At 39.3% G+C, this 26,930-nt stretch overlaps 5 protein-coding genes across 10 annotated transcripts in view; 2 read left to right on the forward strand and 3 right to left on the reverse strand.

The window, feature by feature from the left end:
* Nucleotides 1–3,648: 3,648 nt before the first annotated feature.
* On the reverse strand, nt 3,649–5,635 carry RfC3 (replication factor C subunit RfC3). 2 transcript variants are annotated; one of them, XM_011155149.3, is made up of 8 exons: nt 5,389–5,635; nt 5,264–5,328; nt 5,061–5,188; nt 4,823–4,985; nt 4,601–4,760; nt 4,292–4,503; nt 4,133–4,210; nt 3,649–4,058 (listed from the first exon to the last, which is right to left on the reverse strand). In XM_011155149.3, exons 1-8 carry the CDS (start codon nt 5,424–5,426, stop codon nt 3,916–3,918), a joined length of 987 nt encoding a protein of 328 aa, XP_011153451.1. In that variant the 5' UTR covers nt 5,427–5,635; the 3' UTR covers nt 3,649–3,915. The 2 variants fall into 2 exon arrangements, with proteins under 2 accessions (XP_011153451.1, XP_025159891.1); XM_025304106.1 differs by having other exon boundaries at nt 3,649–4,072.
* A 709-nt stretch (nt 5,636–6,344) lies between these two features.
* On the forward strand, nt 6,345–7,471 carry LOC105191622 (ERI1 exoribonuclease 3). Of its 2 annotated transcripts, none has more exons than XM_011155147.3 (2): nt 6,345–6,512; nt 6,719–7,471. In XM_011155147.3, the coding sequence occupies exon 2, from the start codon at nt 6,749–6,751 to the stop codon at nt 7,460–7,462; it is 714 nt and encodes a 237-aa protein (XP_011153449.1). In that variant the 5' UTR covers nt 6,345–6,512; nt 6,719–6,748; the 3' UTR covers nt 7,463–7,471. The 2 variants fall into 2 exon arrangements, with proteins under 2 accessions (XP_011153449.1, XP_011153448.1); XM_011155146.3 differs by having other exon boundaries at nt 6,350–6,526.
* A 97-nt stretch (nt 7,472–7,568) lies between these two features.
* Nucleotides 7,569–16,407, reverse strand: spd-2 (spindle defective 2). Of its 2 annotated transcripts, none has more exons than XM_011155144.3 (20): nt 15,895–16,407; nt 15,570–15,688; nt 15,363–15,491; nt 15,113–15,258; nt 14,736–15,046; nt 14,476–14,642; nt 13,909–14,388; nt 13,483–13,728; nt 13,184–13,395; nt 12,846–13,115; nt 12,612–12,762; nt 12,156–12,528; nt 11,705–11,872; nt 11,408–11,624; nt 11,160–11,333; nt 10,895–11,081; nt 10,543–10,747; nt 10,313–10,451; nt 9,512–9,693; nt 7,569–7,943 (listed from the first exon to the last, which is right to left on the reverse strand). In XM_011155144.3, exons 1-20 carry the CDS (start codon nt 15,996–15,998, stop codon nt 7,607–7,609), a joined length of 4,317 nt encoding a protein of 1,438 aa, XP_011153446.1. In that variant the 5' UTR covers nt 15,999–16,407; the 3' UTR covers nt 7,569–7,606. The 2 variants fall into 2 exon arrangements, with proteins under 2 accessions (XP_011153446.1, XP_011153445.1); XM_011155143.3 differs by having other exon boundaries at nt 11,408–11,630; nt 15,895–16,405.
* Nucleotides 16,408–17,673: 1,266 nt separating this feature from the next.
* LOC105191624 (tRNA (uracil-5-)-methyltransferase homolog A) lies at nt 17,674–20,674 on the forward strand. 2 transcript variants are annotated; one of them, XM_025304107.1, is made up of 9 exons: nt 17,674–18,062; nt 18,204–18,568; nt 18,666–18,818; nt 18,880–19,072; nt 19,159–19,286; nt 19,415–19,665; nt 19,743–19,977; nt 20,054–20,246; nt 20,346–20,599. In XM_025304107.1, the coding sequence occupies exons 2-9, from the start codon at nt 18,245–18,247 to the stop codon at nt 20,597–20,599; spliced, it is 1,731 nt and encodes a 576-aa protein (XP_025159892.1). In that variant the 5' UTR covers nt 17,674–18,062; nt 18,204–18,244. The 2 variants fall into 2 exon arrangements, with proteins under 2 accessions (XP_025159892.1, XP_011153452.1); XM_011155150.3 differs by having other exon boundaries at nt 17,676–18,062; nt 18,189–18,568; nt 20,346–20,674.
* Nucleotides 20,675–20,743: 69 nt separating this feature from the next.
* The window catches only part of LOC105191625 (Allatostatin double C), a 30,417-nt gene continuing 24,230 nt past the window's right edge, over nt 20,744–26,930 (reverse strand). Inside the window, exons 2-3 of one of the 2 annotated variants that reach the window (XM_011155152.3) lie at nt 23,468–23,617; nt 20,744–22,937 (exon numbers count right to left, since the gene is read on the reverse strand). In XM_011155152.3, the coding sequence (XP_011153454.1) occupies nt 22,851–22,937; nt 23,468–23,617 (237 nt within the window). In that variant the 3' untranslated portion in view covers nt 20,744–22,850. Of the gene's footprint in view, nt 22,938–23,455; nt 23,618–26,930 lie in introns of both variants that reach the window. The other variant, XM_011155151.3, reaches the window with a different exon arrangement.

Genomic DNA, 26,930 nt, shown 5'->3' on the forward strand with positions numbered 1-26,930 from the left:
AGAGAGAAAGCTAATGGCATGCCAGAACTAGTGTTGGGTCATTCCACTTGCACGGATTGCATATAGGTTTACAGAGTACTACCGCGAAACCGACGGCGGTCTTGTCCCGCCGCGCTACAAGAGATATAAGCCGCTTTATGTTCTCCTGTCGCATCTACAGCTGTAACATTGTCGCGCTAGGTTAGTAACGGCGCGCGTGCGCTGAGATAGCACGGATTGGCTCATGGATTAAAGCGGATATCTTTTCCACGACGTTTTATCGATCAGAGACGATTTCGCCGTTGTTGATGTAAAAACATGTGCATAATTAAAGCCGCCAGTTTTTCTCGTCGTTCGGTCGCGTCCGTCGTGAATCTTCTTCTTTCTCTCTCTCCTCTCTCTCTCTCTCTCTCTCTATCTATCTATCTATCTCTTTCTTTCTTTCTTTCTTTCACACACTCTCTCTCTCTTTCTCTTTCTTTATTTATCTGTTTCTCGTCGCCGTTACTACGCGTTTGCACTTTCAAATATACGATCCAGTCACGCACTTACGAAGCACTCGCTCGTCAATCTTTTGCATCAAAATCGACGGTTGTGTTATGATAATATAAATATTCCGCCTAAGAAATCCTGTAAACGATAACGGACATCGGCGAAAGTAGCGCCGCTGTCCGCGACGATGGGCTCAACCGAAGCCGCGGGATTCGAATTTTTTCTATCCTCGGAGGGGCGAAGAGGAGGAGGATGGAGCATGGCATACGTACCAGATATGTAAATATGAAACCGGAATTTTTGTATAGAAAATACACGTTTATTGTATGAAAATGATAAAAAATATTTTATTCGAAGTATTGCCCATCGCTAGCTATACATTTTTCCCTCCTGTCTGACAATTTGTGGATGCCACGCCAAAAAAACTGTTACTCTCTTGAGGCAAACCAGTCATCGATTTTCGTCCATTTTCGTAAGAAGTGAAGCGCTGCTCAGCAAGTGCGTGTCCCATCGATGCAAATAAGTAGTAATCGGACGGAGCCAAGTCTGGTGAGTAAGCCGCATGCGAAAGTATTTCCCAACTAAACGCCTCAATCGTTTCCTTCACCAGTTTTGCTGTGTGTGATGGTGCATTATCATGAAGCAAAATCACTTTGTGTTGCCTTTTTTGATATTCTGGTCGTTGAATCACGCAAAGCTTGATTCAAATCGGTCATTTGTTGTCGGTAGTGTTCAGTATTAACGGTTTCGCCAGATTTTAGCAGCTCATAATAGCAGCACACCCTTCTGATCCCACCAAACACAGAGCATTGTCTTCCGTCCATAGCGATTTGGCCTTGCAGTCGATGTCGATGGTTCGCCTGGAGTTACCCATGATCTTTTACGCTTAGGATTCTCAAAATATATCCATTTTTCATCGCCAGTCACAATTCGATGGAGAAATGACTTTCTTTTGTACCTGGCGAGCAGCATTTCGCAAGTGGTTTTTCGGTTTTCCTGCTGTCTTTCATTCATTTCATGTGGAACCCATTTTCCCATCTTCTGGATCTTTCCTATGACTTTCAAATGTATGGGGACGGCTTCTCGTGTCACATTTAATTGATCCGCGAGTTGTTGTTGCGTTTGAGCATCATCCTCATCCAACAATGCTTGCAATTCGCTGTCTTTAAACTTTTTCGGTGGTCTTCCACGTTCTTCGTTTCTCACGTCAAAATCGCCACGTTTGAATTTTTTAAACCACTCAAAGCACTGTGATTTACCAAGAGCATGCGCACTGTAAGCTTCGACAAGCATTCGATGCGATTCTGCAGCAGTTTTCTTCAAATGGTAAAAGAAAATCAATGTTGTCCACAAATCGTAGCTTCCAGGCACAAAATTCGACATGTTCAACGCTATTACAAACTATGCTGTTGTATGAAATTTGTATTGTTGCGAGTTGAAAATCTTCGTCAGATGTCAACAAATGGAAATGGCGCCAATGACGCGATTTGACAGTAACTACATTGACAGCTAGGACGATCTATGGGCAAATTCCGGTTTCATATTTACAGACCTGGTACATTCGAATGCCTTTGAATTTCGATGTACAATATTTCGAAAGAGCACGATCGCGAACGTGAAAGACGAGAGAGCGACGGTTGTTGAAGAACAACCGCAAACCGCGGAAAATGAGGAAAGCCGGACAGCGCAAGATGTCCTGGACATGTCCAGACTGCCCTGCAGAATGCCTTAGGCCGTGCTGAGTGCATCTAGGATGATCTCAGGACGTGTTATGTTTGAATATTGACGATTGAGGTTACTCACCAACCGCCGTTTTGTCGCCAATGACGTCGGTCCTCCGGTCGGCTGCCGCATCACCCCGAACACTCATTCGTTCACTTATTACGCACTTATCACACGCATATTTGTCACTCGCACGTTACGCGGATTCCAATCGATCGGAGAGACGCGTTTAATCGCGATTTCGCGCGCGCTAATCGGTCAACACACAGCGACCGCTCGTCCTTTTGTGCCGAATTGCTTGCTTAATCGCGAGACTGAACGAAACTGCCATTCAACCGCCACCGGTGTGAAGTTGCCGCTGAGTGATACAAATGACGATTCAAACGCAGGCGAGCGACTTTTTACGCCGTCCCGTGAAGAGAAACTCTCGATTTCATCGTACTCCATCGCGGCGTAAACGCGATATTGATTCGTACGTGCGAGATAACGTGATCGCGTCGATTATAATCAACGTGTGACCAAGTCTCGTCATCGATCAGCTACTACGCGCTTGACTCGCGTATTCCTTCTACTCTCGGGTGTTCAAGCGCTTTTAACCGTTTAAATATCTGCGGGAAATTCAATTTCTCCCTGTGAGATCCTTCTGTGCCTGTGTGCAGAACTGTACGGGTATCATGGGCTAATGTAGATATTTCGTGTGTATTATTTGTAAACGTCGTGTGATTTGATGCGTGATATACGAGAGGTAACGTGCGCCCGAGGCCAGCTTAAGTTTCAGTGGGGACGAAACGACGAGAGGGAAGCTTGCATGCTCCAAGTTTCGATGTGCTCTCGTCGACGTGATGTTCGAGCGATCGCGTGCTGATTGGGTGGCATTTGTCGGTCTACTGTCGGACCGCTCCACTTGTAAGATCGAGTATAGAATACACTGATTGCAGACTTGTAGCCCGACACGGCACGACGGTGTTCTCTCCTTCTTCTACGCGTTTGCTGTCTGTTCGTGAAAGTTATCATCTCGTGGATGAAGTTTGCACTTTTCCGCGCACGTAAAGAGATCATCACGATGCCGAAGGGCAAGGCAAGAGGAAGAGAAGGAGAAGGAGGAGGTAGGAGTAGCTGCGGCAGGTGGGACGGGGCTATAATTTATGACGCGGAAGGAATCGATGGTGACTCGACTGATTTGTGACTTATTCTGCCCTTTGACGCACTGTTTTTTCCAGACTTTTATGTCGCCGATAAGACGCACGGCAGAACGTAATTAAGCGTGGAGACCGGACAGTGATAACACAATCTCGGGTTATAATTCATATCTAAGATATAAATTATTCACACGATTTTATCATTTTCGGATAAACGTCGGACGGCGTGGTCGGAGGCCACAAAATGCATATTAACTTCGTTGCCAATTGACTTCGTTGTAATAATAAAAAAATGATTTTATTAGATTTATATCGTATTATATCGTATACATGATTCTTGACAATTATAATTAAATATCTATAGAGAAGGATGCGATATTATTTCTCTGTACGAATATGTGCTTCATACTTATTATAATGTATGTACATTATGTACTAGAAAAATAGAGTATTATGCTCAAAAATATATACGTCGCTGGTGAAATATGTATAAAAAGACGAAGATTGATTAATGGAGAACGATACTTAGTATCTTCATATTTACAGAACAAACCATTTTCTAATTATCTACACGGCAAATCTTTCACGTCTCAATATCGCGTATCTTATAAAATGCAGATATAAGCGAATTTACTTGAATAGCATCGCGACATCCAGAGGCTAATCGTTTTTCTATTTCTGCTAGTTTGCACAGTAGATCGATAAATATCGAGTCGGGGAAGTCGACTGAAAAATAAACGCTTACAAATAATTATAAAAGATCTGAACACGTGTCGTATGTGTCGAAGGGAAATACTTACTTTTGATTACACACAAGTGAATTTCCGTCAATATATCTTGTAACGCGAGCCCTTTGTTCAATTTTAATTGTTGAATATCTGCGCGATACATTAAGGATTAATAGTTCTTGCAGAAGTAGTAACTTTGTTTAAAAAATTTCTACTGTTATTAAAGGATACTCTTGTAACATGTATCATAAGGCTCGTTTAGCAACCAATTTACAATGTTACGTATGTCACTTGGCAATGGATGTCCGACACAGTTATATACATTCCCTTCGTTTACTATGCCATAAGCAAACCATGTACTCTGAAGTACACTTATTACTTTTCTCATATCACCGCCACTCAGTGTCATCAGCGCTTGCTTTCCATCTTCTGTAACATTTAAACTGCAAGATATTCTCATTAACAGACAGCATAATACGTTAACACAAACTATAGATAGAATCACGAGAAAAACATTTGGTATCAAATAAATTTATTTACTTCTCCGCCTCAATGACATGATTCAGTCTTGGTATTATTTGTTCTGCTGCAAGAGGTAGAAATCTGAATCTGGTACAGCGAGATTGTAAGGCTGGGATTATTTTACTGAGATAGTTGCATATGATGCAGAAGCGTACATTATCTGTATACTTTTCGATAACTGAAAATAACAAGTATAAGAAAAATAAAGATTATAATATATTAAGATTGATACATACTTACTTCTTCTAAGTGCATTTTGGGCATCAATTGTCATGGCATCTGCCTCATCCAGAATGATTAATTTAAATGCAGATTTGTACATAGTACCTGTACTAGCAAAGCTCAAGATTTGACCTCGTACAATACCTATGCCTCTATCATCAGAAGCATTTAATTCTAACACCTAATGTATGACAAAAAGTTATGGTGTGAGCAAGACAAAAAGATATTTAAAGTCACTCAACAATAATTGTACAACCATTGAATTGAATTGAGCTGGAGTATAAAGTTTACGAGCACACGCCAATATAGTACTGGTCTTTCCTGTCCCAGGAGGTCCATATAGAAGGAGATGAGGTAGCTGATTTTCATCAATAAACTTATTTACTGTAACAAACAGACTCTTACATATAGTTTGCATTATGTGCACATTCACTACATAGAATGCACATAGATACTTACTTGTCTTTATTATTGTCTCATGAGAGATAAGTTCATCTAAATTTTTGGGACGATATTTTTCGACCCTGAAACATGTTATAGTTTTCAGTTATCAACATTATCAACGTCATGAGCGTTGTACTCACCATGGTAAGTTTACGAGTTGTTCATCATTAGATGTCATCGTGTCAGCATAAAATCGTTATTTTATAATTTATGTCGAGCTAATTGAAAGGTTATAATCCACCCGTGCGGTTGTCAGAATGTCAGCCGGCATATAAGTGAGACAAGCGATGAGGATTTTGAAATACCGCGCGATCATTGGCCGGCACATATGTGTACAAAACCACGTTTGAGATGTAAGGCAAGAGCACAGGCTTTTGCATAATGCATAATACATAGCGCATAAGAGAATAAACCAATTAGTTTTCTTCATTTCCCTCCTCAGGATAGAAATGAAGAACTCTGATTGGTTGATTCTCTTATGTGTTGTGTATTATGCGTTAAGCCCTAAACACAATGCCAGGCAACAGGCAATAAGAATAAAAATAGACCAATCACAATTGACTATTACAAGAATAATTGATTGTGATTGGTCTATTTTTATTCTTATTGCCTGACATTGTGTTTAGAGCTTTATGCAGAAGTCTGTGCTCTGGCCCGTAGGATTCTCATATCGACAAGTATTTGGTTGGTCGTATAAAGGCTCGTCTACAATAGTTGTAAGAGTATAGCCCCTTGCACAATGCCAGGCAACAGGCAATAAGAATAAAAATAGACCAATCACAATAGATTATTCTTGTAATAGTCGATTGTGATTGGTCTATTTTTATTCTTATTGCTTGTTGCCTCGCATTGTGCAAGGGGCCTAAGGCTGTAAGGCTGTAACGTAAGCTGTTAACGAATGAAAATATTTCATTTCGTGTCTTGCAACCTTACAGCCTTAAGCCCTAAACACAATGCCAGGCAACAGGCAATAAGAATAAAAATAGACCAATCGCAATAGATTATTCTTGTAATAGTCGATTGTGATTGGTCTATTTTTATTCTTATTGCCTGTTGCCTGGCATTGTGTTTAGGGCTTTACTCTTACAGCTAATGTAGACGAGCCTTAACACATAATTTCACATAATTTCCAATTTCTGGATAGAATAGAATCGAATCGTGAAATTATTATTGAAAGTTATAAATGAGAGATATAACGTTTTTCGATTACGAACCTTGAGTTATTTGCCAGCAAACGATTACTCTATCCTATTGCAGCTTTATTGTAAGTAATGTAATGTACGTATTGACCAAATTACCTGTTTATCATTTGAATTTTGTATTTTTCATAAGAAATCTACTTCGACAATAACTCATTAACAGTCGATGAAATGAGAAAGTAATAAGCTAATCAGAAGAGTAAATAAGAGTTCTGATATAAACGTCAACAGGTTAACTTCCCAACGTTTGTTTTATTTCGGAATTATACAGGGACAATTAGTTCGCGTGTGATGAATAAATATGGCTCATCGAATTCTCCGAGGAATTCCCGCAATGATGATAAGTCATTCGCCGAAAATAACGCAAAACTTCGAGTATCTTCTTGTAATGGATTTTGAAGCCACATGCGAGAAACATCAACCTCTCAAACCACAGGAGATCATAGAGTTACCATGTGCAGTATTGTCTACTCGTGATTGGAAATTAAAAGACGTTTTCCACGAATATATCAAGCCCAGGGTCCATCCTATACTCACACCATTTTGCACAGAACTAACAGGAATTATTCAAGATATAGTGGATAATCAGCCTTACTTCCCAGATGTATTCTCAAACTTCTGTGAGTGGTTAACAAAGGGAGGATATTTTGATGAATCTAACAAAAGCACATTTGTAACATGCGGTAATTGGGATCTGAAAGTTATGCTACCAAGTCAATGCAAATTGGATGGCATCACATTACCGGATCAATTTAAGCAATGGATAGATTTGAAGCATACGTTTAGTGAATTTTCTATGTATTATCCTAGAAGTTTGCCAGATATGCTTACACGATTAAATATCCCACTGCAAGGACGTTTACATTCAGGCATTGATGATGTAAAGAATATGGTTGCTATAATACAAACTTTACAAGAGAAGTACAATGTACAATTTAAAATTACTTCATCGTCCACAACTTCCATATTAAATTTAAAAAATTACAAAGGAAATATGGTAAGGAGAAAAGTGTAAAAAGATATGCGATTAAACATTTTTTGAAGTCTTTTTAAGTTTGTGAAAATTGGTCTTGTATATAAAATATTGCTTTTATAAAATCCACTGAGATTACAGTAACGAGAATCGAGAAATAAATATTCTGATTATATTGCAACATGATTATTGTCGCTTTATGTTTACTTTGACCAACACATCCTTTTTACTATTCTCTGTATAAATTTCAAGTACGTCTTGCATATTACGTTCTATTCTCGGTGAACATTGTATTGTTAGAGTAAAAAGTCCTTTGCTAGGAAGTGTTCCTTCTGCGGGGACAACACTGAGACAATTCGAGTTCAACAAATTAGTCTGGAATGATTGGGCCACTTTGAAGAAACTAGAAATACTTATAGTTGCCTCATTGCATATTGGAGGATTTAAAGTGACAGTGGACGGATTTACAATGAAATGCTCTTCTCGAGAATCGTGATGTTGAGCTTCGTATCCTTCCATGGTTCTGTACATAAAAATATTAATTTTAATAAGAGAAATAACACTTCAAGCGACACTAAGTTGAGAGAGAGATAGAGATAGAGATAGAGATAGAGACAGAGACAGAGAGAGAGAGAGAGACAGAGGGAGAGAGGGAGAGAGAGGGAGTGAGAGGGGGGAGGGAGAGAGAGGGGGGAGGGAGAGAGAGACAGAGAGAGAGGGAGAGAGGGGGGGGAGAGAGAGACAGAGAGAGACAGACAGAGAGAGAGACAGAGAGACAGAGAGAGAGAGAGAGAGAGAGAGAGAGGAAATATATATACATATATATATATACAGGGTATTATAAAAATCCCGGAAGAGCAGAATAACTCGAAAAATGAGTCCTAGAAAAAATGCGAAGTACAGGGTTTTTATTTTTTCCTGGCTATCTGACGGTGACCTTGGATTTGACCTTGACAATAACCTTGAAGGTTATTTCAAGGTCAGGTCAATTTTTTTAAATGGGATCCCATACTTTTGACCCCAGAAATGAAAAGAGCGGAAAATTTTACGTTCGGATATGACCTTAAACACTGTCAAATTTGACCTCTGAAGGTCACATAAAAGTCTAAGCTTGTTTTAGGCTGAAAACGCGAATATCTTCGAAAATGCACCTGCTAGGGAGCAATGTTACGCATAAGAATAAGAATGTAGAGGTCAACGAGAGACATTCAGCCATACTTTGCCCTTATTCTCAAGGTCATAAGTTAAGATTATTATTAAGGTCAAACCGGACCTTTTTAGGGCTGAAAATCTATACTTTTGACCTAAAAGTGTCAAGATTGAAAAATTTTACGTTCGGATATGACGTTTTCAACCTTGACCTTGTTCTTAAGGTTATGTGTCAGTCATATCAAGGTCAATTAATTTTTTTTAGGCTGGAAACATATACTTTTACCCCCCCCCCATAATGTGAAGAGTGAGATTTTACGTTACGTACGAGACCACACTCCGATTGTTGGTAATTCCTCAATATCGGGCGCCATTTTGGATCGGTCATCTTGAATTTGTAAAATCCAACGTCGGATTCGATTTCAGAAACGAGTTCAAAAACTCCTTAAACGAGATTCAATTTTTGTTATTCTTAAATATCGGCCGCTATCTTGAATCGGCCATCTTGAATTTGCAAAATCCGACGGCGAATTCGGTTCCCTCGTTGACCTCTACATTCTTATTCTTATGCGTAACATTGCTCCCTAGCAGGTGCATTTTCGAAGATATTCGCGTTTTCAGCCTAAAACAAGCTTAGACCTTCATGTGACCTTCAGAGGTCAAATTTGGCAGTGTTCAAAGTCATATCCGAACGTAAAATTTTCCGCTCTTTTCATTTCTGGGGTCAAAAGTATAGGGTCCCATTTAAAAAAATTGACCTGACCTTGAAATGACCTTCAAGATCATTGTCAACGTCAAATCCAAGGTCACCGTCAGATAGCCAGGAAAAAATCATAAAAACACAGTACCTCACATTTTTTCTAGGACTCATATTTTTCGAGTTATTCTGCTCTTCCGGGACTTTTATAACACCCTGTATATGCATAAATTAATAAAACTTACTGAGAAGAGAAAAAACTTGTTCCGCCCACTTCATCCGTGTGACTGTTATCACTTATCAGAGAATAATACATTTGTGAATCATCATTGTCATGAAGAATAGGCAAAGTATCATCTGCGCAAGACTCCACTGTGAGCATTATTTCGTACTGCTGAACTCCAGTGCAAAGATCATGTAGGCTTTGCTATTTAAATATGAATTGAATTGCTTAGTTTGAGTAATCACACATTTGCAAGCGATAAAAAAGCGTAATAATCGTAATAAAATCGTATACATATATAGGATGTTTGATAATTCATAGCTATAGTCTATGGAGGCATAGAACTGGTTAAAACAAATATAAAATTCCATACCATTTTGCGATATTCATGATTATCAAGTTATTAATTATAGCAATCTAACGAATGGATGCGCGACGAGATGGTTAATATTAAAAGATTGGAGAAGCATTGCAGTCACTTGGGCAAGAGCGTGGCTTAGTCGTTCTAGCAACTGTTGCCGGCGCGTGGCGAGGAGAAAGATAATGCATTGCTATTCGGCTATGCGCTGGTCTTATTCTGTCGTTCCTATATCTGGCTACGAGTGGCTGTAATGTTGCTCCAATTATTCATCTCAGTGTGCGCTCACTCGTTAGATTTCTATAATTAATAACTCGATAATTATTACGAATATCGCAAAACGGTATAAGACTTTTGTTTGTTTTAATCAGTCCTTAATCCTATACTTCCATTGTATACTTCCATCTATGGCTACATGAATTACCAAATATCCTGTGTGTGTGTGTGTGTACACACAATACTTACAATGGGATCACGTATCGATGTTAAACCAGGTATTAATTGTTCCCCAGGAAAAGTTTTACAAATAGGATAAACAACATTTCTGAACGTATCATTTTCATTTCTGAATAATTCACCCGATTCTTTTATTTTGTTATATAATCTACAAAAGGGAGTGCATTTTTTGTTTTAACGAAAACTAAAATCTATGCGAACACATGCTAATCTGTGTCGGTATATAATGTATTTATTACCTCCGTATTCTCCAGCGAGTCGGTTCATCCCCATAGACAACGTTAATCGTCGCGACATGCGATACATCTGCAACACTATGTTGTAATTTCGCAAAATCCTCCTTCTTGGGATAGAATTCTATCGACACTTGTTGAGACTCCTTAGGATCGAATATTAGTTCCGTCGGAGTTACACGCCAACTAGAATCCATTCTTGGAGAAATAACTGAGATATAAAAATACACTTATATATTAATATATAAATATTAATATATATTTATATACGATAACATAATATATATATATATATATATATATATATATATATATGAATTTATATATATGAAACAATCACGAAGAAAATTACAAACACCTTTTGGTACAACTTTGATTTTTGCGAATGTACGCAAGTCACCAGTATTTTGCAATTTCATGTTCGCTCTCAAGACTGTGGTTCCCGATGATAAAGTGCCTAGCGCCAACCATATCTTTCCACTCGCATCTTTATATGTATCCGAGATCTTCATTTTGCCATAGCCGCCGTATCCATATAAGGGTATCTGTCGATTAAAATTGAAATTACATTCCAAACACATTGAGAGATGCATCAAAACGTTCGATACTGAATGTGTACGCACTCTTCTGTGTTGAAATTCATGATTTTCCTTTGTAGGCGTGTAATGCTTGATAGTGATCTTTCCAGTTACTGGACCCACACGATACGGATTGAATATGATCGCGAGAGTTTTGCTTTCTGTACGTTGCATCGCCAGTACCATACTTGTATTCATAGTCTGCCTGTCACCGAGGAACTGTAATACGAAACGCTCATGTTGACGTTGCGAATGTAACTTTTTTCCCAGATAATGTAATGTGCAATTTATACCATAAAGCTCTTATTGTCGTCCCAAATGTTTATCTGGATTTTAATCTTGTTGTTACTCGTATTACGAATTGTAAACTCCTTGATTTTGCTCTTGCCTGTTTTTACACTGTTCCACACTAGAGCGGCATGTGTCGCTCTGATTGGAATTGCACTTCCAGCTACGGCTACACTGGATTCTACGCTGCTTGGTGAATTTCTGCCTTGGTAAACTCCGGACCTACAACTAAATTCAGATCTAGAAGTCGCAGATCACCGTTGTGGTGCAGGGTCACTGAATACATAGAAGTACGAACTCACCTACTAGAGGTTACACTTTGTGGAGATGTCGGCGAATTTATAGACACTAAGTTACAAGGCGTGTCACAACGCGGATAATTTTCATTTTCCGTTTCTAGCGGTTTCTGCTCGGTGCTCACGATGTAATAGTAGACGTTGTTGCCGGCGACTAATTTTATCTTTGCATGTCTGTGGAGAGAAGGAACGCGCAATAAAAATTAACGAATATATTGATGCTCTAACATATTATGCTTATGTTAGCTTATTCCAAATGTCGTTTCTTATTTTACTTTAAACATAGACATCTTGTTTAGGCTATATACCCAAACTTTCTCTTATATCTTTAAAACAATATTCTCCCTATAGTCCACATCAGGTGTAAAAAAAACAGATGTAGGCACTAATATTTTTAAATGAAAATTAGTTTCACAAAAGAAACGACATTATTTACATTTGCCTGTTGTATTGTCACCTCTCTTCGATTATATCCCTCGTGTCAGAAATCTGCGACTTATACGTGATCAAGAATGAACCTCTCTCCCCGACTTGTAAAGATATGTCGTATGGCTTTATAGAAAATTCCTGTGCCGCTCTCTGATATCTTTCCATTGGCACGACAGCGGCAGACACGCACGTCGCGACATTTCCCGAATTAATGACTTTCAGCAGTTTGCCGTGCTGTCGTGAAACCATTATAGGCACATCCGTGTCGATGACTTGAATCTTACAAGTGCCTGTTTGCGCACAGAGGAGCACTTCCTTCAAGAATAATATTGTTCCGTCACTACATTGTACTTGTATAATCAATTTGCTCTTCCAATACTGCGATTGTTTCTGTGAATAATCTGTTCGAGAAAATCTTCATATATCTCTGGTAGAAAAATGCACGACGTGCAAATACATGTATTCAAAGTAAGTAGATGCTTACCCATTGTAAATTGTGATCTCTCGCATTTTATATTAGCGGCGTATTTCTCTTGAGGCTTAAGTACTAAATGAGTCATCAATTCGTCATGAGATTCGTTTAGTTTTACTGATCCGCTAAAATTATCATCAATACTGAATATTTTTGGTCCTTCCTAAAACAATGACAAAATATATTCATGTTTTCTGCTTGCAAAATATTGTTTTGATTATGCTCAAACATGTATAGGGATCTTACATGTAATATAGAGAGCTTAACAGGTACATCAACATTATTTTTGTTGTGAAATATTATAGGTAGAACTTTTGCCGCCACGTTTTCCGCCACATATTGGAAATTTAATTCCTGTTTATCCTGTGAGTTGCATATGATATCAAGTTCGAATTCTTCTGGCTTGAAGCAGATCATGTGCGTCATAAATTTCGACTTTGCTTCGACCATGTTCGATGCAATTATATTTAATACCGCGATTATTGGTTTGCACATTTTTGTTATTTTTACTTTAATCTGGGAAAAGAGCGGACAATTAAATAATGATTGGTGACAAGAGTAAGATGAAGTTTTCGTGAAATTACCTTTGCAAACTGGGCACCTTTAGGCTTTATTAAAATCGCATCTTCGAGAATATTTAACGTAATACTTTGCTGATCTCCTCGTATTTCGTTCAGCTTTAAGGTGCATGTGATCCATCTGTCTCCTTTGTTTACAAGTTCTATATTAGCTTTACACGTCATACCAATAATGCAATTGCATAATTGGTCCGTATTCTTGCCAATAATTATATCATCTAATAAGTCAAAAAGATATATTTAAAAAATGTAAAAAAGATTAATATCTGCCAAATAAGATAAATTAATAATCAAGCAAGATGTACTGTTTAAATCAAACTGCGTTTCAGTTTCCACATTCTCTTTGAACTGTGTGCTTATCGTCGTGTTATCAGAAACATCCACTTTCATTGCTTCTTTCTTTTCTATCGCTTGTATATTCATATCATCGTAGCTTTCTTCACTATAACTTTTTATATCCATTGGTGGCACATGCGAGAATATATTCAATTTATCATTGGATAATAATGCCGAATGTTGTAAGAACATAAAATCTGTGGCTGATATTTTAACTATGAGAAAATATCACGTTAAATTTCTTGTGCTTATTCGAATAAAGTATATTGATATATTGATATATTTTACATTGGGCTTAGATTTAAGATATGTCCTCTGATATAAAGACAATAAAAATGTTAATAGAAATGGATTCGCAGTGAATATCACAGTGATAAAAATCTTATTGTACAAACCTGCATCTTTGTTAGATGAAGAAGTTACATCTTTATCATTTGCGTTTTCTTTCAATATTTCGCACACACTTTCAAAAGATTTAGCTTCTTTCATATTTTTATTTGGAGAAAATGACAATATTCTTGAGATTTTTTCCTTTTCACTCGCGTCATTCATAGTTTTACTATCCAGTGACAATTTTGTCGTGAGATCTACTAGACTGATATCATTATCAAATTTATTGGGATTTGTTGTAGACGTTGCCATCATAGATTTTCTTTCCAAAGGCAATGTATATGTTTCTTTCTTTGTATGTTCGTCTATTACTGAATATTTCTTTTTTTTCTGTGCCATTAAGAGCTGGTCAACTAATCGCCGTGGTGTCTCACTATTAACATCTTGCAAAGTACTAGCAATGGTGCTCAAACTTAAAATACTATTTTCACCCATATCAACTGCCGAGTTTGGAACGCGTGTGTGCTCTTTCTTCTCCTTTAGCTCTATTGATGGTAACATTGTTGTTATATTTTATATACATATTCAGAATATAAGGAGCAATTTAATATAATTTAGGATCATTAACTTACCATTTGCCATGAGTGTCGAATTAATCAATGGTCTCAAGTTGTCCTTTCTTATGGGAGTTTCCAAAGTAATGTCAAAACTTGGTTTTAATTTATCATCTTTAAACATTTCCATGTTACATTTACGTTTGAAGTATTGACCAACAGATACTTTTTTCCCAGCGCATGACCTGTACATTTCAGACTTTATGTTACTGTGCATATTTTAGCAGAATTAAAGAATAATTATTTAAGATACATTAAAGAATAATCATTTAACATACGCTATCGATAAGTCAACTGGCCCAATGATACCAGAGAAGGAAGAACAGTCTAATTCCTGTTTTTCGGTATCCATAACTGACATGGAATATGTGTCATTTTGTCGCCAGTGAGCTTCATCAATCGATAGTTGTGCAGGCACTTGTGAGCCAGACAGAAATTCTTCATCATTAAATTCTTTCTGGAATTGTGCTAACTCATTTGTGATGCTATTCAAGTTGATGCCATCAGATGATATATTTAAAAGAGACTGTTCTATTGTACTACTTAGGGTAGATGAGTGTGCTGATATTTCATTAGGCTTAAAAATAATCTGAAATTTATTCTTATATTCTACTTTTTTTTTTTTTAATTAGATTTCTTGGTCACAGTTACTTACACTGGTTGTATCAGTCTTAGCTATGTAATTCATACTGCATTCTTGACTCTGATCAGGAATACAAGTTTTGTTTGGCAAAGCAAAACTTAAAACAGGTAAAATACCTGTCATATTTTGTACATTTGCATTATTTTCTTTATTTGTGTCTAAAATAATATAGGTTAATGTCTTTATAACTTTATATTATGTCTTTATAACAAAACATGCATATATGTAAGTGCTTTTAAAAGACCATGTTTCCTCTGTTTACCTGTAACCACAGAAAAGTTGTTCAAGTCGCTACATTTTTGAAGAATTTTTCTAGCATATTCAAGCTCCTTATTCATAGTAATATAATTCAGCTTTTGTTCCTCATCTGCTGTGCTAACATTTGTGAGAGCTATCCAATATCAAGTGATATTACAATATTAATATTTAAGAAATATTAGTAGGGAAAAATTTGCAGACACACACATACCTGACATGTTATCAAGGAGACCCAATGAGGAATTATCCGTATCATCTGCCTGACTTTCACATGGAATTCGCTTCTGTTTCTCTTGACTGAAGTCCCCACTACTGAATTTATTCTCCAGCCTGAAATAAAGCATCTTTCTAAGTCATTCTTGTGAACATTTCTTATAGTCAATAGGAGCTTTGAGCATCTTCCATAACATTCTCTTGACAAACAACTCAATACAACAGAAGAAGTCAGTTAAAATTGCTGGCTTCAAGATTTGCAGATAATCGGAACGAACATTTCGTGCTTAGAATCGAAGAGTTTAAAATGTCTGAGAACGTACGTGCTTTTTCGTCGAACCGTTGAAGTTGCTTGAGGCTGCGGTGTATTTAACACCGTATCGTTCAGTACGCCAGTGCCCGCGGGCTTGATCGGCGTAAACATCATAGAGTTCTTTGTTCCTCGCTGGATCACAAATAGCTACAGTCCGACGGGAAATCATGGGACGAACGATTCAACAGCCTTTTATGATTTCACCATGCATGGCTATCTCATAAACCCAGTCTGGCTGTTGAATCCTTGCGTGGGAAATCGACGACAGTTGATTGATTATGCGGTTCAAATTTGAAAAGCTTGGAGGTCACTGACGATTGGACACGGACGCGAAAAACGCGATATAGTTTATCGTGTTATCGAAGCTTTACGTTAATCGCCATCTGTCGGTGAATGCCTTTCGAAAATCATTTTGACACGGAACAGTGTTTTTTTCGCATTGTAATTGTTGAAAAGCCGAAAGCAAAATATTAAAGTCACGGTACATCCCGCTCAGTCAACGATAAAAATAAAAGTCATTCTATGGCCACGCTTACGAAAGATAAAAGCTTGATTGATCCGTTTATTGAATTGTATTACTCGAAAATAAAAAGTCTTCTGACTTGCTGTAAAAATATCCTGCTTGAAAATGAGAAAGCTTTTTTACTTTCCCCGTTGAGTTTTATATATTATTATAAATATAATGTGTCTAATTGCGCAAATTTGTGTAACTAACGATAATCTGTTACGATTAGACCCTTTATATTTTTAGTTCTGAGTTGTCCGTTACGAGCCGCTAGTGAATCAGTAAAAAACAGGGGCTCCTAACTCCCTGTATTTTACTGGTGACGGAAATGACTTTAGTTCGTCTCGGATTGGGTACAAAGGCAGGTGGCAGTGCAGTCGACCAACATCATCATCTGTTAGTCGCCATATTGAACAGTTTCTCTTTATCAATGACTTGAGAAGATGTTTTGCAGTGTTTTGTATATTTAAGTGCCCAGAAAAGAGTATTTCAGTGTTATATAGGAAGAAAGAAGGACCAACGAAGGACAAAGAGCGTGTGGCGTATATTCATAATCATAATATTGACATTTACGTATTTATGTATATATATGTGTCATTGTGTCTGTGCATGTTTATAAGCTGTGTGTGTGTATGATGCATGGTAGTTTTATGCATCAAATTTTTTTAATCACACCAGATACATAGCAAAAATGTATTTGACAGTCCGCAGTCTGCAAGTGGGACGGGAAAATATGATGCATTAAACTTTCTTGTAATTAATTTTACTTTTTAATTTTATTGTAAAAAATATTATAACCATTTAAAATAATATTTGTAAACATGGCAATAAAAAAATACAAAATAAAAGTTGTAATAAATATATGTAGCTTTATATTTATATTGTGTTTCTAGTATATGCATATTGAGTTGTGTAGTTGTATATAGTTGTATGCCGCTGATATCTATAATTTTGTATTTTCTATACAATTATTTTATAAAATTATACAGACATAAAAATTTTATCATTTCATTTTACCTAATAATTTTGAAATTATACATATTACACAACTCAATATGCGTATATATAATCTTGTACAAATGTGAACATAGAAAAAGAAATATTTTTAATAAGTATTTTACAAAACTTTATTTTTATGTCTACTCATACATGCTAATTAATAGGGCAAAATAATGATTAATTAGCATGTATAAGTAGACATAAAAATAAAGTTTTGTAACATACTTATTAAAAATATTTCTTTTTCTATGTTCACATTTGCACAAAACAGTATATATATGAAAGAGCGCGGCTGCAGAGGTTTGAATACCACCGCGTATCCCCACTCCGTGTCACGTGACTCATTTTAGTTCAGCAACGTCCGGATACAGCTCCAGATGGCGTCTGGCACTCGTTTTACAAGAGGGGAGTCTGTGCCCCCTGGTAAAAAAGTGATCGTAGTATAGCTCAACAACAGATCAGTAGTATTTTCAAGTAGTATAACTCAACAGGTGTAAAGAGCAAGAGAAGAAAAAAAATCTTCAATATATGGATGACACGTGTAAACGTATTTTATAACTGATTTTAATTTATTAGCCGGGAAAATTTTGCCGGGAAAATGATACATGTTCTGTCGCTGAATATATTCAGTTCTTAATGCTTGAACAACGACAATAAATATTATTATTTTCGAGGTGAGCTTCTTTATAAATATAATTGTTTATTAAATAGGATAAAAACGAAGAGCACTGAAATAGATAAATCAATCTTCTGATAGCATAATTTATTTCAATAAGCACAAAACATTTTAATATCTCTAGATTAATATTATAAAGGATATAAACTTATACACAACTTATACACAAACTTATACACAATGGGTGATACAAGTACGGAAACGCTAACAGCCAACATTGCGGAGAACGAAAAGGATCCATACGCATATCTTGAGAGGGATGATTTCACATCTGAAAAATACAAGATAGAAGTCCGTGGTTTACCTAAATATTATGGAATTGGCGAGTTTAAGAAACTCTTGAACGAGAAGCTTGACTTGCAATTGTGCAAGGTAAAGCCACCAAGAAAAGGTAATAAAGCTAGTGGCTGGCTGTATGTGTGTTTTAGAAGTGAAGAGTGTCGACAACGGGCAATAAGTACCATAAATGGAACTTTATGGAAAAATAGTAAACTTACTGCACAGGTATTTGTTTCTCTGTCAAAATTGTTTGCAAAGTTCTTGTGCAAAGTTAGATGATGACAATGTTTGTTTGTAACTGTGATTGCTCTTTCTACAATAGGTAGCAAAGCCAGCACCAGATCCTTTTGTAAAAAAAAAACTAGAAACTGCTAGCAAACGTTTTAAAAGTGATGAAGAAAATCAAAATTGTTCCCCCATGGAACGGATTAAACTTTCTACCACTCCTTTGTGGAATATGCCATATGAGAACCAAGTAAGAAATGTTAAAGTATCTTTATTGGGAAGCATTAAGCCTGTATTGTATTTTTATTTAGCTAGAGTTTAAGCAGAAGGAGATGAGATCTATTCTGATAAAAATCGGCCAGCAAATGCTCAAGGAAAGCAGAGGACTGACTGATTGGATAAATTCACAGAGGAAATTATACAATGGGTTGCCTTGTGAATTGCAGAATATCCTTTCAGCCAATGTTACTGAAGCATACAGGAACAAGTGCGAATTTACAATCGGTAATCACTGTTGCATTTTGTCGCCTTCGAGACAATATTAAAATTTGCCAAGCTCACTTTATATCGTTTTCTTTCGTCATGTACAGGCAGAGGCAGTGAGCGGAACGAAATCATGATAGGATTCAGATTGTCGAGTTACACTTCCGGTTCTACCGCGGTCGGACCTATCGATGATCTATGTCACATTCCTCAAAATATGAAGACAGCTGTGAAGGTAGATTTTAAATACTGATACTTTGCGATGTTTGAAAGCTGTAAGAGACGAGATCGTTATTATATCTATCTACTATATTATTCTACTTACGTATCAAGAATTTAGAATTGAGGAACTGAATATTTCAGATATTGGAAACATTTATATGCGAATCCGATCTAGAACCTTTCAATCCTGTGGATCATAGTGGATACTGGAGACAAGTTGCTGCTCGCACCACTCGCGCCGGTCATTTGATGTTGATAGTAGGAATACATCCTCAGGATCTGAGCGGTGATGAACTGGAGAAATTAAGGTCGCAGCTACGAACGTTCTTCGAAACGGGAGAGGGCGCGAAGGCGTGCGTCACATCGTTATACTTTCAAACGATAGACAAGAAGTGAGTGCATCGCGTAAGTGCGGCAGTCTTTCGTGCCACGTGTTTCTATTATAGCCGAACGGTGTGTGAATTTGCAGGGGTATAGGCGGCGAGAGTAACGACACGTTGTATCACGTGAGCGGCACGGAGTATATCGAGGAGACACTGCTCGGCATGAAATTTCGAGTTTCGCCCCAAGCATTTTTCCAAGTGAACACATTAGGCGCAGAAGTGTTGTATAAGGCGGTGATCGATCTCGCTGAATCTACGACGGACACGGCGTTGCTGGATGTGTGCTGCGGCACTGGGACCATAGGCCTCTGCTTCTCGAAAGTACAATCCTGATCACATCGCTGTGCGGCGTTCCGTCGTGGACATTGTAACGCTCAAGTTCGTTCGTTCGTTGCAGCATTGCGGCGAGGTGCTGGGAATTGAAGTCATTCCCGACGCCATAAAGGATGCGAAGGAGAACGCGATCAAGAACGGCGTGACAAATTGCGAGTTCTTCGTCGGGAAAGCGGAGGACATTTTATCGCCTGTCATTCAAAGGGCAACCAGGTCCAATATCACCGCCGTCGTGGACCCGCCACGAGCCGGCTTACGTGAGTCGTCGTGATAGAATCTCTTCTCTTTTTCTTTTACAATGGTATTGCACCAAACTTAACCGGCTTGTTGATTCCCTTGTATTTTCTCTCTTCCAGATCAGAAGGCTTTATTGACGCTGCGCAAAGTGAAAAAGTTGAGTAGATTGGTGTACATATCGTGCGACCCACGCGCTGCTATGAAAAATTTAGTTGACTTAGCGCGACCTAGTTCGAAGCAATACCTCGGTGAACCCCTGGTGCCGGTAAAGGCCATCGCGGTGGACATGTTCCCTCATACTAAACATTGCGAATTGATATTGTGCCTTGAGAGACTGTCACAGGCAATGAAATCAAACGAACGTACGTCCTAAGGAGACACGGCGAAGCGAGAGAGAGAGAGAGAGAGAGAGAGAGAGAGAGAGAGAGAGAGAGAGAGAGAGAGAGAGAGAGAGAGAGAGAGAGAGAGAGAGAAGGGAGAAGAGAACGCTTCGCTCGCGTTTCTCGGTTATATTTTACACCGAGTATACGCGATGTTTTCAGATCTGTGAACAGAATCGCCAGTGTTACACGTGTAAGCAGGAATGATTTCACGTTTTCCTCCTTGACAAGGGAGGAAGATGATCGGTGAGAAGCGGTTGCGAATTCTCACGTTAGTGAGTTACAGTCTCTGTGTCTAAATAGCTCTATATATATATATATATACATACATATATTTCATTTAATATAATAAAAATAATATTGATATAATTCTATCGATAACATATATCGGTGTCGCGCACGTACATGACGTAGTCCAAACGTACCTCTACATACTTCCAGGCGTTACCAATCAAGCAGCGAACGAGAATTCAGTAATATTCAGATAGAACGATCGCAAGAGTCAAGAGGACTGTGTCGTAAGTTATTTCGTTACAATGCGGTTTAACTCAACTTGAGAGACGAAGGAGGAGAGAAATAAAGAGAGAAAGAAAGAGGGAAGGAAGAAGCGTGACTAGAATTTGCATTAGAGTTATCACGTCCGTTCCGATTTCTGCGGGACATTTCCGCGCGATCGCGCGTACGCCTGAATCTCGCGTTTAAACGACTTCTTCGGACTCGGAAACAAGACGCGAATACGAGAGTCTTCTCGATATTGCGATCGATGACATTGCATACGTAGACATATTGTTACAGCCAGCCAACGCACAGACGGCCACGCTAATGGCGCGGCTCCGTCGCCGCTCTGAGCCCCGACGTATCCGCGCATTTCCGTCCGCTCACTTGCGAGCGTATAGACACGGTTAATTCCAGACGCTCACGATGTCTTAATAATCGAAAAGTGGATCGCAGCCGACCGCGTTAAACTTGATTATGGGTACGTCGCAATTGGCATATCGCGATCGAACGGGGCGCGCTGTCTCGCGAACCCCGTTTTCGCGATATGCGGCACGAAAGAGCGTAGATTATTTTATCTCGGCGGAAACGCTCGCTTAGAAACGCCTCCGTGCTTCACACCGAAGCGTCGTCGGCAGAAATGTGATATATAATTCATTCAGCGACGCGAGCAAAAAACATCACGGAGACGTTTCACCGTTGTGCGAGTCCGTCCTCGTACTTTCGAAATGGAAAAAGAAAATCACAGCTAGTCAAGAATCAACGCGCGTTGTGGATGCGATTTTCAGTCTGTAAGATCCTACAGGAGGAGCCACAAAGGGTTGGGGGTAACAACGATCAGGCGAAGAAAGGATTTATTTTCGATATGCTTAAATTTATATTTCTCGTAACTCTATATTTTCTTTTCTCTTTTTTATTGTTTAATGTGGTAATACTGATCTTTTTTTGTTATATCGAACTACTTTATTCTGGTAGGTAGAGAGGGGGGCTGCTCGCTGGGTGCTTAAAATGTAGTTACAGGGGTGCGGTACATACACATGCATACGCAGTGGCCGCCTAGACGTAGCTTTTTCAGTAGGTGCTCAAGTAATATAACGTAATATAACACGAGAAATATGAAAAATCATTTCGTTCGTTTCAGTTACGAGAGATATGCTCGAAGACGGCCGTTATTAATGAAATAGGTGTTTTGTTTATAAGCCGAAGAGAGAGAGAGAGAGAGAGAGAGAGAGAGAGAGAGAGAGAGAGAGAGAGAGAGAGAGAGAGAGAGAGAGAGATTCTTTCCCGACTTGCGTAATTTGTGAATAGAGAAGAAACAGGACGACGATAGAAGTCGCGAGAAGACAAACGAGTAAAAGTATTCACAGGGCGCACGGTTGAGGGAGGAAAATCGTTGACCCGACGTTCCAAAATGTGCGACAGTAACCGCGCAAATGACTGTTATGTTTGTATAGATGTGTATTTTTTTTATATGTGTGTGTGTATGTAGCGAGTGAGTTATGTGTGTGTGTGTGTGTGTATGTGTGTGTGTACTATTGTGTACGCGTTCGTGACATTTTCTTTTTTTTTTCACTTGTTCTCTTGACACCTTCTCTGACAGCCGGGAAAGCACTGTTTTACAATCTCGTCGCGTTGTTGTAGCTAAGTCGAGGAAATGATGCGAGACGGCGGCGGCGGCGGCGGCGGCGGCGGCGGCGGCACTCCTTTGGTCTACGGGCTCGAGGAGGACTGACGACAGCTGGGTCATTATCACTTCCTCCTGAAGCACGTCACCGCGTTGAAATAGCAGCGCCAATAAACCTGACTTTTGCCTTGGCCGCGTCGCTGCAGATCCATCTAAAAAGATCGAGAGATGCGGTGTGGTGATCGAGTGGTATTTAAGTCGATTCAAGTCGAATCGGCAACGCTTTGCGAACAAGGAGATTCTCTCTTTTCAAGGATCAACACGTCGGGACGAAGAAATGCGCTGCTGATCGCACGAGCGAGGATCCACTTTTCTCGGAGTAGTAGACGCGATTCTTTCTCGCGTCTGGAACGCTTGAAGCTTCGACAAAGTTGAGAACAATGTTTTGATTTTCGTTTGCTTGTACAAAAAAACAACAATATTGGTCGATGCTTGAAACAGCCGATCAACAATTATTAATTTGATTTACGAATGATAACCGATGAAAAGTGATCGGTGTCAGTTGATAGCTAAATAAGTTAATCGAAGCACTAACATTATGATTGACGTAAGTGCTCTATGCTGAAAGAAGAAACGCATAGGATAGTTTCCTCAAGCGCTCCTTAGGTTTAAAACGGCTCCAGACACAAGGATCTGCACCTGCCGAGTAAAATTATTCAAAAATTGATACCGAATTCACTACCGCTTGATCTTTCTCCATCACGGGAACAGTCTCCAGGTCGGCGGCGAAGGGCGGCCCACCAACAGTGCCTTTTCCCTGATTATCGACGACCTTCTGTAGGGCTACCATCAGTTGGTCGAACAATAGAGCCGCTCTCTTCGGCATCACTACCTGCGGGATCAAAGCCCAGATCGGCCGATCAGTAAGTGGGATAACCTCGGCTTATATCAAGTCTGTTCGTTTTCGAAGAACTTCTGAGCCAATGCAATAAGTTATAATGAGAAGTTCAACTATAGGTTGCGCTTTTTGCTGTTGGAGTCAAACAGGTATATCTCGAGTTGAAGAGAAAAAGAATGAAGTTTCAGTGCAGCGTTAGTTCAGCCAGAAGGAGAGAACAGACTTTTATTTATCGCAGTAGTGCGCACTAATTTAGAAATTCTTCGAAAACGACAGACTCTCATTGACACGCCAGTAAATTATGACGATACACCTGAGAAATGTAAATGTGATATGTTACCTCACCGACTCCTCTCGAATTTGACCTTCACGTTTAACTACGTTTTCCGCGTACGTGCGCTGACCTGTAATTACCGAGAAGCACATCGGCGAAGTGTCTCGCGGAGCGCGACGAAGGAAACGCGAGAACGACGGGGTAATTAATAGATAACGGTCTCTCGGGTTTCTCGCCTTGCCCCTCCGCCTATGCTAACCGCGACGCTGCCATGCATTCGCCTAATCACTCATCGACAAATATGTGCAAACAAGTCTAATTAAGATGCAAAGGGACCGTTCTTTCAACGGCGATTCTTTGTGTGGACCGTCTCTCTCTCTCTCTCTCTCTCTCTCTCTCTCTCTCTCTCTCTCTCTCTCTCTCTCTCTCTCTCTCTCTCTCTCTCTCTCTCTCTCTCTCTCTCCCTCTCCCCCCTCTCTCTCCCCCCCTCTCCCTCTCCCTCTCTCTCTCTCTCTCCTTCCCCCCCTCTCTCTCATTCTCCCTTCTTTTCTCGCTGATTTTTCTTTCTCTCCCCTCCTTTCCTCCCGGCCGCTACTCCCACGCGTTTTCCTTCGCTTCATTCTCATTCGGGATGCATCTGTTTTTCTCACTTACCTCTAATCGCGACTGATCCGATCTTAAATAACGCGTCTTTTTCATCATCATCTCCGTCGGATAATCAATGAACACTCGCGTCGCGGAGGGTTAATTGGAAGATATTGGAGTTTTAGCGGGCTGATCACGGGCGAGGGTGGGCGACATGCTCGAAAACCGTAGCGTGAGAAATATGAAATTCGAAGCATATCGGAGGAGCGGCAGTTCCTCTGAAATGTGACGGCGGGACGAAAGATGAGTCGATGATAAAAATAATGAGCGCTCAAGAGAGAGTGGGAAGGAGGGAGGGAGAGAGATCCAGGCGAGATCGAAGATACGTTTCTGTACTCTTCGTCTTTCTATCTCTCGCTTTTTTCTTTCTTTTTTCCGCCGGAATGCAAGAGGCGAGAGAATCGAACGGATCGACTACGAATTTTAGTATTCATCCGCGTGATGAAATAAAATCAGCCGTCATGCAAGCTGAGATCACCGTCACGAATGAAACGCGCTTGCAAGTTTGAGTGCTGTGATAATATGCGATGTAAGTATTGGCCCTTTGTTACACCCACAAGTGGCGTCAGAACTATTCATGCGGGTGGGCCAGCGTTTATGTATGGGTAGGCCATATTTATTATATATTATATATCATTTTATCATCCATTTTAATGTTTCTAACCGTTGCGTTTTGTCTCTGGGAGAAATTAACTATGAAGGTAGAATTTAAGATTAATTGCAGAATTTTAATCATAAAAATAACTTCATATGAGAAAGCTGAAAATTTTTAGGATAGAATAGGACAGCATAATTATGCTAAAATTTTCTCAAAATTTAGGATGGGCCAAAGGATGAGCCAGCGTATTTTTAGGTGGGCCAGGGCCCACCCAGGTCCATCCTTGGCGCCGCCTATGGTTACACCCTTATCTGATAGATGCGAATGTAATAAGGATACTTGTAACGCTTGTGTCTTTTTTTTCTGAATTATATCTGACGGCTTGTGCCGTTCTTGAATTTTTTGTTTTACATATTCAAAGTTGATTAATTCGTTAATAATTCGTGTTAAGGAATCGATAGACGAAAGGAAGGAACGCGTGCCTGGCGAATGCTCGGGCACCCTTCGCACGACAGTGAAATCCTCTCGATAATAGTCACCCATTTGACGGGGCAGGAGAACGATCGTAGGGAAGTGAAGGAACGGAGGATATGGTTTGTGCAACATTCCACTCTGAGTAAATGCGTGGGGAGAAGGATAAAACGAAATTTCGACACGCAAAAATTGCAAAGCCAAACCGACTGGTGGCGATCCCGAGCACCCAATTAACTGGTAATCCCTTAAAGCGAATTTTGTTACCGTCGCGATAAGCAGAGCCACGAGATTTGCTGGCTTTCGCGAAACGGGCGGAGAGAATTGCGCCAAGTGGCGGGCACACTCGACAAGGTCTATCGCGAGCTCTAGATTCGCGGGATTAAAAAAGCAAGACGAATTAATGGCATTTTTCTCATCGAGGCAGGCGCGCTCGCTCGAGACGATCGACGCGAGTCGACAGCGGCGTTTTGCGATAAAAATAGAAGAGATTGGAATCGAATCTATAATATCCAGTCAATTGGTCTAAAATGTCTAATTAGAATTTCCAATCAAAATCTCTAATTGGAGACTTTCCTGAGACCGGCGACGTGCGTCGAGATGTTTATCGTTCGCGCGGTCTTTGCAAAGGACACTTTTGCGACGCAACAGGAGGCAGTGCGGCAGTGCAACTCCGCGAACTCGGGGAAGTACGATACGTATTTTTCAAAAATGAACCTTTCCTCTTTGTAATTTTGTCGTCGCACGGCGCAAACAACGAGATTGCCGGTTAAGAATCTTTGTCCCTCTCGTCGTATCGGAGCTCGCCGGGGTAAACAATCACGTCGAACAATACATTTCATACATTGCATCGCGCACTCGTCGTTTGCTCTTCCCCCCTTATTTCCCAAAGCGCCGCTAATGAACACCGGCACATTTTCTTCCGTCATCACACGCTGCGTATACATCTCGTGCCTCTGCGTCGATGTTTCAACCCTTTCACTATTAGTGGGAAGTATACTTCTCACCTTTTCTTGATTCAATTTTATGTTGTAAATCACATAATTTTGAAGAACTAATCGGGGATTTGAGTTTTCCAGATAACTGAATAGTGTTCAACATACTCCAATAGGTTTTTATACACAATTATTCATTTGTGACTATTTATAACAAATTAAAGTTGAAGAAAATGCTTTCTCAGGGAAAAATCGATTCCTTGGAGAATATTGAATGTAGAGGTCTGAAATTTTCACCAAATATTTTTCTGATGTTGTACAAAAACATATATTTTTTTCAGTATTCTTTTGCAGGTTAGATTTTTTTTATAAGCAAATATTTCT

This window comes from Harpegnathos saltator, unplaced genomic scaffold (assembly GCF_003227715.2).
Source record: "Harpegnathos saltator strain DR-91 unplaced genomic scaffold, Hsal_v8.6 scaffold59, whole genome shotgun sequence".
Taxonomy (NCBI): domain Eukaryota; kingdom Metazoa; phylum Arthropoda; class Insecta; order Hymenoptera; family Formicidae; genus Harpegnathos; species Harpegnathos saltator.

Bases quoted from the DNA above. Each gene is read 5' to 3' on its own strand.
- RfC3 (XM_011155149.3), bottom strand. From the start codon at position 5,426: ATGACATCTAATGATGAACAACTCGTAAACTTACCATG. The intron at 5,189-5,263 runs GTAAGTATCTAT...TGTTTGTTACAG, and splicing joins TGAGACAATAATAAAGACAA to TAAATAAGTTTATTGATGAA. The intron at 4,059-4,132 runs GTAAGTATTTCC...TTTATTTTTCAG, and splicing joins TCACTTGTGTGTAATCAAAA to TCGACTTCCCCGACTCGATA.
- LOC105191622 (XM_011155147.3), top strand. From the start codon at position 6,749: ATGGCTCATCGAATTCTCCGAGGAATTCCCGCAATGATGATAAGTCAT.
- spd-2 (XM_011155143.3), bottom strand. From the start codon at position 15,998: ATGATGTTTACGCCGATCAAGCCCGCGGGCACTGGCGTACTGAACGAT. The intron at 15,047-15,112 runs GTAAGTAACTGT...AATAAATTTCAG, and splicing joins CTAAGACTGATACAACCAGT to ATTATTTTTAAGCCTAATGA. The intron at 13,729-13,908 runs GTTTGTACAATA...ATTTTCTCATAG, and splicing joins TTCATCTAACAAAGATGCAG to TTAAAATATCAGCCACAGAT.
- LOC105191624 (XM_025304107.1), top strand. From the start codon at position 18,245: ATGGGTGATACAAGTACGGAAACGCTAACAGCCAACATTGCGGAGAAC. The intron at 19,073-19,158 runs GTAATCACTGTT...CGTCATGTACAG, and splicing joins CAAGTGCGAATTTACAATCG to GCAGAGGCAGTGAGCGGAAC. The intron at 19,666-19,742 runs GTGAGTGCATCG...GTGAATTTGCAG, and splicing joins TTTCAAACGATAGACAAGAA to GGGTATAGGCGGCGAGAGTA.